This window comes from Monodon monoceros, unplaced genomic scaffold, assembly GCF_005190385.1.
Source record: "Monodon monoceros isolate NGI ecotype Baffin Bay Population unplaced genomic scaffold, NGI_Narwhal_1 Super_Scaffold_7, whole genome shotgun sequence".
Lineage (NCBI taxonomy): Eukaryota > Metazoa > Chordata > Mammalia > Artiodactyla > Monodontidae > Monodon > Monodon monoceros.
Window position 1 is genome coordinate 101912568 of NW_021703784.1, and position 10622 is coordinate 101923189.

General features: G+C 46.4%; 2 protein-coding genes across 2 annotated transcripts in view; one reads left to right on the forward strand and one right to left on the reverse strand.

The window, feature by feature from the left end:
* Window positions 1-556: 556 nt before the first annotated feature.
* LOC114887636 (translation initiation factor IF-2) lies at window positions 557-2355 on the reverse strand. The gene is made up of 2 exons (XM_029209419.1): window positions 2065-2355; window positions 557-2017 (listed from the first exon to the last, which is right to left on the reverse strand). The coding sequence occupies exons 1-2, from the start codon at window positions 2353-2355 to the stop codon at window positions 1406-1408; spliced, it is 903 nt and encodes a 300-aa protein (XP_029065252.1). The 3' UTR covers window positions 557-1405.
* A 137-nt stretch (window positions 2356-2492) lies between these two features.
* Window positions 2493-10622, forward strand: part of KDM2A (lysine demethylase 2A) — a 104524-nt gene continuing 96394 nt past the window's right edge. Inside the window, exons 1-2 of the mRNA XM_029209036.1 lie at window positions 2493-3330; window positions 4544-4667. Coding sequence (XP_029064869.1) covers window positions 4626-4667 — 42 coding nt within the window. The 5' untranslated portion in view covers window positions 2493-3330; window positions 4544-4625. The remainder of the gene's footprint in view (window positions 3331-4543; window positions 4668-10622) is intronic.

The following is a 10622-nucleotide window of genomic DNA, read 5'->3' on the forward strand; positions in this document are numbered from 1 at the left end:
ATCTGTTATCTGAAGGTGAGCAACTCAGTTCACTGATGGTTAATTACTTTAAGGGGTCCTGGATCTTAAGACCAAGTTGAGTTTCTGCTAGAGACCTCCTTCTCTCTCTCTTTGCCCCCAAGTATCTCATGGGTTTATAGGGATGAGTGGGAAGGAAATAAAGCCGTTTATTTTGCAAATAGCAATGAGGCCTGACAATGGCAAAAGTCTTTCTCTCCTTCTCAAAGACAATACAAACAAGCTGCTGCCTTTTTCTATACCTGCAGAGAGCCAGATGCCTATGGGATGGCATGTGGTAGTGCCAATGTTAAAGACTGCTGCCTTTTAAATATATTTTACTATAGTCTGAAAGACTTAGGCTTTAGGCCTGATAATTTTGGGTGAAGTTCTTCATTTGCTCTGAAAATCTAATAAGTCTGAACAAAACTAGTATTAGAATAAAGAATATTTCCCAGTGACTGGAATGCAAGAGGGTGATACCATGTTAACAAACCTTTTGTGTTGTTTGTGAGAAGTTGCAGTCTGGTGTGGCAAAGCACTAAACTCTTCTCTGTTAGAGTAGTCATGCAAGCTGTTTAGCCTTTCTGTACTTCAAGTGTCTATCTTTGAAATGAGTGTAATGGTACCTACACTTTAGCTTGTCCCCTAAGGATGTTGTGAGACAAAGCAGAGAATGTCTGTAAAGCTCCCCAAGTTTGCATGTAGAAAAACCTCATGTGCTAATAAATAATGATACCTTGGGTTTACATACTGCCTTTGCCCTAGAGTCCAAACCTTGACAGAAATAGAAGATATCATTATTTCAATTATTGTCTTTCTCTAACGTCTTCCTAAAAGAGTTCCATGTTGTTCATGGAAGTTATATGATTCACTCCATGCCCTTCCTCTCTCCTCCATCCCCGGATCCCAGGAATCAAGAGTTTAAAAGGTAGGAAACCAAGGCAGGGAGAAAAAAGATCTATGTGACACCTCTCAGCAAGAGTGTAGTGAAGCCAACAGAGCTGACCCGGGTGCGTTAACGCCCAAGCCACGGTCCTTTACGGGATTTATAATTTAAACGGGCCCCAAAGCACGAGATTGGCTGGGGAAATGCCCTGATCGCGGTTGGGCTGCTCGCATGGCGTTGCTCAGATACCTCCGGCCGGGCTCCGTCGACGGCCCCAGCCTGCTAGCCCGTCGGGCAGCTGTCGAGCCGCGGGAGCCCGTTCGTGGGCAGGGCTGGCGCGGCTCGGCGGCCGCTGCCCCGTCGCTGACCCTCGCGCGAAGCTGCGCGCACCGAGAGAAGACATCTTCCCGGCCGGGCCTCCAGCGCCCGCCGCGGCCCGGGGCGGCGGGGTCGGCCCGCGGGCTCGGGACAGCTCGCGCACCCCTCCGTGGGGGGCGCCCCGACTCGCCGGGGGCGGGGTCACGTCCCACCCGGGCCGCCGGGGGCACGGGCGCTGCGGAAACCTGAGCGTGGCCGAGGAGCGGGGGCTTGCAGGGCCACCTCCCCGGGCGCCTCGGGCCCGCGGTGGGCGCGCCGGCCGCCACCGCCCCCGGGCCGTCGCGGCGACCACTCCCGCGCCTGGTACCTGTGGACTCCCTTGTCAAGAGCCCGGAGCTCCCCCGGGGGAGCCGAGCCCAGGACAGACATGCTACTCCCGTTTTCTGCCCCTTCGGAGCGGCGAGGAGTGGGTGAGGCGGGACCGGGCTGCTGCACCGAGGAGCCCCCCGAGCCGAGGGCGGACTGGCCCCGCGGCGAGGGCGCCAGGGCCTGCCCGGTGATGGCGGGCAGGCCGGCCTCGGCCCATCGGCGGGCGTGTGAGGGGAGGGAAGTCGGCGGGAAGGCGCTCCTTCCCTGCGCCCCCTCGCCCTGGGCAGTCTGGCCGGCCGGGCCCAGCAGCCTGACCCCGGGAGACCCCGCTTTGAGGCGGGCAACGGCTGCCCTCGCCCAGGCCGCCCGGCCCTCAGGTTGTGCGACTGTGACGGGCTGACTCGCGCAGAGGTCGGTTGAAGGGGAATGGGGCGCTTCTCTCCTCTGCTTGGGGAGGGGGGTGTTGTGCTTTGTGGGGGGTCGGGGGTCACCACCCTCCCAGAAGAGGTGGGGGAGGGCCGCCGGCGCAGCTGGCCGGCGAGGGGCGGGGTCACAGAGGCGAAGTGTGTGTTCGAGCGAGGGCGTGTGGGGGGCAGGGCGCGCGCGGAGGAGGATCTGTGGCCTGCGCGCAGGCGCGAGCAGCGGGCCGGGCCCGAGTCCTGGAAGAAGGCCGACGGGGAGCGGGGGCGGTGGGCCGGCGGGAGGGCGGGCAGGCTGACGCTAGGGGGGGCGGGGAGCCGCGTCGGCGTCGCGGGGGCGCGGGCGATTCGAGGCCGACGCATCCGCGCGTGCGCGCGCCGGCAAAGTGTCCGCGTTAGAGGGGAGTGACGCGTGCGCGTTCACGTGCACCCCGGAGAGCGGTAAGCAGCGAGGAGAGGCTTGCAGGGGGGTGGGGGGTGGAGAGGCTAGCCGAAGGAGGGGTGGGGAGGCGGCGCCTGCGCAGTGCGCCGCGGAGGAGCTGTGTGTATGTGAGAGTCTGACGGGTTCAAAATGGCGGCGGCTGCTTCAGCGGCTCCTCCTGTGTGAGGGAAACAACACCCCTCCCCGGCAGCGGCGGCGGCGGCGGCGGCTGCGGCTCGCAGAGCACCTTCCCAGCGGCTGGGCCTGTCGCCGCTCTGTCTATCCTGGGCAGGGGGCGCTCCGGGAGGAGGGGCAACGCCAGGGGGCCCATCCCCCGGAATCCCTCCTCTGCGACTGGGGAGTAGCCGGGGGCTCGTCCCGCAGCGCGGAGCCCGGGCTGAGGGGGAGACGCGAGGGGAGCCGGGGCCCCCAGCCCGGCGCGCCGCGCCGCTCCCGCCCTCTCCGCCCCCCGGGGCCGGGGCCCGCGTTCCGGGGGGCCGGGGCGGCGCGGGCAGCCTCGGGTCGGCCGGTCTCAGCTGATCGGCCGCCGCTCCCGGGCTCCGGAGGTGGCCGAGCGGCTGCTTGTCTAGGGCACGGCGGCCCCGCGGCCGGGGCTGGCCCGGGGCTCGGGCTCGGGCTGCTGACCGCTGGCCCGGGGGAGGCGGGGGCGCCCCGGGCTCGGCGCCGAGGGGTCGCGCTCCCCTCTCCTGACGCCTCAGACTCCCGGTCTCCAAAGCCAGAAGAGGAGGTTTGATTCAGCAACTGTTTCCTCTCTTTTCCGGGTCGCTGTGACCCTCTGGATACTGGGTTGATCCACGGAAAAAACCCGAAGACGACGTTTGGGATTTAATTTTTCCTCTCAGTTTTTGGAATCTTTTACTTCTCACTTGGACAAGAACTCACAAGCAAAATCCCCGGTGAGATTCCCCCTCCTGTCGCCCCCCCCCCTTGGAAGTTTTGGTTCGCTGTGTTATCTAAAGACTTAATGTAAAGTTTCTATTTCTTTTTCCGATGGTTGAACGAACCATTGAAACGCCTTTTCCTGGGGGAACCCGGCGAGATTTTCCATTTTTCCTCTCGGGCCCTGGCTGCTCTCAAGCCCGGGCGGTCTTCGCCCAGGGGGTGCAAACACGGTTTCCCTCCCGACTTGGGGCGAGGGCTTCCTCCAGGAGGGCTCTGCCACGAACTGCTCTTGCAAACTGTGTCATCAGGTCCAGTGGTCTCGTAGCAGTTTTGAAAGGATGCTGTTAACGTGGCCTTAATGTAGTTACAAAAAAGAAAAAAAAATCTGCATTCTCTATGGAAGCCATTATCCCTGAGAATATTTAGGAAAAAGAAAAACCTTTCTTGGTATTAGGGATCGGCCGTCGCGCAAACCGGTCTTTAATGTTTGGAAAAGATGAATTTTACTTACGTCTCTAGGTAAAATCTTTATTACTTTACACAGAAAGATCTGATAAATTTTTGTGTCTGATTTGCAACTCCCTTGAATTTGTTTCAGAGTTGTACACATCTTGTGTTGGGGTGGAGGGTTGGTTTGGGAATGAAAAGATCCGGGGAGTCTAGGAAGGAAGGCGACGATTGCATACGGATTTACTAGAGGTGTATGGGAAATTGTTTTGGAGTCTATTTAAATCCTAATTTCTTGTTCTCTTCTTATATAGTTAGTCTGTCCTTTTCTTTAGTTTCTAATTACGGGTGAGAGAGAACTAATTTGGTTAGGATCTGGATTAGTTCAGTGGCTGCTTCACCTGGCCAGCTCTCTAAGAGAGAAAAGTCCTGTGTCCCCCCCCTTTTTTCTTTTTTTTTTTTTTTTTTTGCTAATGCTGCCATTGAAGGGGAGCCTTGCGTATTGTAATCCTGTGGGGAGAAACAAGTGGTATAGCCCGACAGTAAGGAACTGAAACCAACATCTTCTTGCCTATAGGCCTCAGACAGTTGTAATGTGATTAATGTTGATCTTGACATGGAACCACTTGCCCCAGAGCTGAGAGGTCCCAAACTGATGAAGAGGAACCAGATTTCTCAGGAAGCCTTTAACTTACACATATCCTAAACACTTCATTCCGAGGAAAGAAAGGTTGAGTTCGAGGATGAGTTCTCATCTCTGCTCATATCATTATTCTTTAGTGTTGCAATCTGGTTCCTAAGGAGGAAGAGGAAGGCAGCCCTGGAGTGGTTTCTTTCTGTAATTTCAACAGAAGAGTGAGAGATGGAACCCGAAGAAGAAAGGATTCGTTACAGCCAGAGATTGGTTAGTATTTTCTTGTCTTTTTTTTTCTTTTCTTTTCTTTTCTTTTTTTCCAATTTTGAAGCAGAAAAACTATTTTGTTTACATTTGTGAACATACTGTGATTAAAACTTTTCAGGTGGCTTTTCTGTGCACCAGAGGAGGGAAGGTGTATTAGTATCTCATTTGAATTTTAGGCCAAGTAGTTAGAGTCTTAGTAGTCATCCTATTTGGAAATGGATTTATAGGTAGCTTTTAACTTCTGCTGAAACCGTTGTAAATCAAAGGATTTTGTGGATTACAGTGTGACAAGGATTCCTAATTTTGCAATACTGACATTGTAATAAATCTAATTGATTAAGTTAGATTTGAATGTAAATTTGAGGGACAAAACTGTTTGAGGAAGGATAGTTCTGTATAATTTTTTTAGATTATTTTGTACCAAGATTTTTGGCTTTGAGCTGGGGAGTGGAAATGTGGATTTTTTTTTTTTTTTAACACAAATTAACACTGATAGGGTTGAAGGGGATTGATTGAGAGAAGGTAGAATACTGGATGCTGATAAAGTTCTGTATTTTGTATTTGGGGAGGGATGTATGTGATATATCTTATAGAAATAAATTTTTACTTAGTAATGATTTGGAAGGAATTAGCTTGTATGTGCATATGAATACTTTGTCCATTAGGCTCCCGCTTTCCTCTCAAGGTTTCCCTACTGGAGTTTAAGAATTTGATTTTTGTTTTCCCTAGTCAAAGAGAGCTTTAGTAATATTCTCACCATATATTCGTTTCAGAAATTTGACTTTATTTGTAGAGTGGGGAATGAGGAAAGCCACAGAACTATATGCATTATGTAAAATTTGGTGAACTGAAAGACCTAGAAAATTACTAAAGGAATTTATGCTGGTTTTATTTGGCTCTGCATTTTAGACTGAATTTGGAGGAAAAAAGAGCGATTCTTTAATTCATTTTCTGATAATGTCCAGACTCTTTGAGAAAAGGCTGTTCTCCCCCGCCCACCCCCCCCACGCCCCAGTGTGACTGTTGAAAAGGTGTGGTGTGTATTGGCAAGTGTATCCAGTAGGCAGTATGTTCTGGCAGAGCTTTATTTCAGAGATTTGCTTCTTGTCTCCTAATCTGTGTGTTGAGATTATAATTCTTTATCTTTAACTTTTAGAAATAAAGTATATCATCAGTGGAATTTTGTACATTTAGGATTTATTTTTGTTTTGACATTTCTTGAATTCAGTTTTTTGGGGGGAAAAGAAAGAAGATGCTGCAAAACTCTTTTCTCGGTTAGTTACTGCTATATGGATTTTTGTTTTTATCACGTCAGGCAGGTAGAATTGCTGAGCTGTTTCATAAATATCTGAGAGATCTTGGGATCCAGTCTTTCAAAGCAAGTTTTTATTTTTTAACAAGATAGGGAGGTAGTGGTAAGGAGATCCAAAGAATCTGTGATTTTTGTCCTGGTAAGATTTTTTTTTAATTGTAAAATGATTGCTACCTGTTGCACACATTAACCTTTTCCTTATCTAGCATATTTTTTCTTTTGGTTTATGTGTTTTTGTAGCAGTGTTGTGTAAGAGGGTACAGCAAATATTTTGGGAGAATCTTGCTCACTTAGAATTTTGGGTAATAATCTTGAGTTTAGGGTGACTGATGTCTGTTTTCCTTTTTTAAATTACATGACAAAATTATATCCAAAGTGTAAATCCCTTCCATAACATAACTTTTTTTTTTTTTTTTTTTTTTGCGGTACGCGGGCCTCTCACTGTTGTGGCCTCTCCCGTTGTGGAGCACAGGCTCCGGACGTGCAGGCTCAGCGGCCATGGCTCACGGGCCCAGCTGCTCCACGGCATATGGGATCTTCCCGGACTGGGGCACAAACCCGTGTCCCCTGCATCGGCAGGCGGACTCTCAACCACTGCGCCACCAGGGAAGCCCCATAACATAACTTTTGATATGAGAGCATATTGGTGGCTAATTTGAATGGCAGTCTGCCTACCAAACTTTAAAATTTATTTATTTATTTATTTAAAAAATTTATTTATCTTATTTTTGTCTGCGTTGGGTCTTCATTGCTGTGTGTGGGCTTTCTCTAGTGGTGGCGAAAGGGGGCTACTCTTTATTGTGGAGCACGGACTCGAGACACGCGGGCTTCAGTAGTTGTGGCGTGCAGGCTTCAGTAGCTGTGGCACACGGGCTTAGTTACTCCGCGGCATGTGGGATCTTCCCAGACCAGGGCTCGAACCCATGTGCCCTGCATTGGCAGGAGGATTCTTAACCACTGCGCCACCAGGGAAGCCCTAAATTTATTTATTTTATTTTATTTATTTTTGGCTGTGTCGCATCTTTGTTGCTGTGCGCCGGCTTTCTCTAGTTGCGGCGAGCAGGGGCCACTCTTCGTTGTGGTACGCGGGCTTCTCATTGCGGTGGCTTCTCTTGTTGCGGAGCATGGGCTCTAGGCGTGCGGGCTTCAGTAGTTGTGGCTCGCGGGCTGTAGGGCGCAGACTCAGTAGTTGTGGTGTACGGCCTTAGTTGCTCTGCAGCATGTGGGATCTTCCTGGACCAGGGCTCAAACCCGTGTCCCCCGCATTGGCAGGCAGATTTCTAACCACTGCGCCACCAGGGAAGCCCTGCCTACCAAACTTTTAATGTCTCTGTGGCAAGTGCTTATATTACAGAATTCTCTATTGATGAAGTTAGATATTTGAGGAATTTTAAGACTGACATGAAGGCATAAAGGCTAATTTTTACAGTAGCTATAACACTGTATCTCTTTAAAGTAAGTCAAAGTATAGAGTTTTGTTTTGCAGTTACTGGCCATGGAACATAAAGTTTGAAAGAGAGACAAAATGATAGGTGTGCTAATTTGGCTTGGTGATTAAACTTTGTGTGGTCTCATACTATATGTTTGTCGAATTGAATTACCTAGTGCATTGATTATAGTGTTATTGGCTATCACTTCCATATTGTTTTAGAGGACAAAACCTAAATGGTTATCCCTCTGTGACATACTTTCAAAATAGCCTCTTGGGAGAGAAAATGTAGTATACCAGTATTAACAGTCTGAGGCCAAACTCATTTCAGAACAAGAGTGACTTTAATATTGAGGATCTTTTACCTATCTTAAAAAAAAAAAAGTTGTATTCTTACTTATAAGAATATGTATTATTCATGATTGAATAGATCCTTTTTAATGCTTTTAACTGACATAGCTATTTCAAGTTCACAGACTGGATTTGGTGAGATAAATTTTGATATGTTTGTATCATCTTTGTGACAAACCGTTTTTTAAAAAATCAGACATAGCTAGTTCTTAAAAATTGGCTTGTCTTTTGTCAAACTAGTATTTATCTATTACATGTAGAAGAGAATTACACCTTTGAATATGGTATGTACGTGTGGATTTGGGGCATAAGCTCTTCTTTCTGGAACTAGAACATTTACTTATTTTGCAGTGTAGGGAATACAAGGGAGGGTGAATGCTGTTTTGACTTTTTTAAACAAGCCACTGTTTTGTTTTTAATGAAAAGATTAGTAGTTTTGTGTATGGATTTCTAGAAGAAAGCCAGATAGATCTCCATGGGAAGTTGACATAGTTGAGGAGGTATTCAAGTGAGAGGGATAGAAGCTTCAGGTTGGTGATGGGTGGATATTTGGTTATCCTGAGGTAACGATGATTTATTTCTGTATTTCTAGTAAATTAAGATGTAGGACCTTACTGAGAAACATGGACAGGTACTAATTTTAGAACTTTTTTTCTTCATTTGGTTTCAGGAGCCAAAGTGTTGAAGTATTTTTGAATGTTTGTCACAGCCATGTATATTTAAATGTTTGTTTATAGGGAATGTTCAACATAATATCTTACTGTTTCTTAATTTAAAATGTTAGTTAAATCCTCAGCAATTGTAGTCAATGATCTTTTAAGTTTTTGAAATCACACCAATTCTGAGTAATCCTTATTATTGCATAATAAAAATAAAATCAAGGACAAAATAATGTGCATCTGAAGTAAATGCTTAAGGTATAGTTACATTTAGTACAGAAAAAATTCACTGACCCCTGCCAAAGGCAATTGTAGAAACAAATGAACGCCTAAATCAATGTAAAAGAAGGTGAAGACAATATACTTCAGGGTAAAAGAAGTTATATGACCTGAATATTTTTTTCCCTTGACTTCACCTAAGCCTAGTGCTGTTATCTGAAGGGAGAGATGCTGATTTACTTGAGAATTCAGCTTGCTTGTCAATCTTGATGCTAAGATGAAGAGATTTTCTAAAGGATGTTATTATACTACTGGATGCTCAATCCTGTTTATGTGCCTTACATATGATTCTCTCTGAAATAGCTAAATCATTTATCTGTTGCAAGAAACTGAGGGCACTGAGTCCTTATGATATTCTCACCTTTCTTTGGGTCATCCTTAAAATTGTCTCCCCAGATTCAGGAGCAATGAACAGATTATCCCTTTTACAAACAGTCGCACTTTGAATGTCCCCGCTCTAAGGTCTTTCTGCCCAGGAATAGACCAGGCAAAATAAAAACCAAATTTTAAGCAATTTTTTCCATAGTTTATTAATAATTAAAAAAAATATAGATGGTCTAAATTGTTGAATTTGCTTATTTATCATCATTCCATTAGACTTAACTGTCAGTCTCTATTGGTGGAGGAGTGCATTGTTCGGAGTGCTGCAGTCTCCTTCCTGGTGATGTGGGAGAAACTTGTTGCCCATTTCTGGCCTTCAGGATGCAGATGATGAGGGAGCTAATTCTTTATGCTTATGCATCAGTCTTCCACACTTACCCGCATTTTGGGGACCCAGAATACAGGGCTGCATTTAAGCCCCATTACCTTCTCTTATTTATTTTGCTGAGCACTAATCACTGCCATACTTAAGTTTGTTTGTGCATATCTCTCCATTAGAGTACAGGCTCCTTAAGAGTTGGGACTTTGTTTTTGTTTATGGTGTCTACTGGATGCTTCGAATAGTGCCTGACACATAGAAAGTGCTCAATAATTAGCCTCAAAAAGAGAGAAGAAAGTACTCTCAGTCTGCAATGTAGAAAATGCTCAATAAGTATTTGTTGATATTGTCGAAATCATAAGTATTTACTTTTCTTTGCTATGAGTTTTCTTGACTGCTAGGAATAGATCACTAGAATGGAGGAGAGTTTGGTATACAGGGATGAACAAAATATTGGGGTATTGGGTTCTGTAGTATACATAAGAACCAGAAGGCCTAAGCTCTAACAAATAAAAACTTATGCTTAGCACACGTGCCACATGAACACATTTATAGTATTTAAGCCATTAGAACAGATAAGAAAATATTTAGTTAACTGTAAAAGCTCAATCTGAATTTTAAGTTTCCTATCTCAAATCCTGTCCTAAACCCTCCATGTTAAGGTTTTTGCTGACTTTAAGACAACCTTAAAGTTGTGAAGTTGCAAGCGACGGTGTTTGTGTTACTCTCAAGTCTTGGTTTTTGTAAACTGATACAGCCACTATGGAGAACTGTATGGAGGTTCCTTAAAAACTAAAAATAGAACTACCATACGACCCAGCAGTCCCACTACTGGGCATATACCCTGAGAAAACCATAATTCAAAAAGAGTCATGTACCACAATGTTCATTGCAGCTCTATTTACAATAGCCAGGACATGGAAGGAACCTAAGTGTTCATCGACAGATGAATGGATAAAAAAGATGTGGCACATATATACAATGGAATATTACTCAGCCATAAAAAGAAACGAAATTGAGTTATTTGTAGTGAGGTGGATGGACCTAGAGTCTGTCATACAGAGTGAAGTAAGTCAAAGAGAAAAACAAATACCATATGCTAACACATACGTATGGAATCTTAAAAAAAAAAAAAAGGTTCTGAAGAACCTAGGGGCAGGACAGGAATAAAGACACAGATGTAGAGAATGGACTTGAGGACACGGGGAGGGGGAAGGGTAAGCTGGGG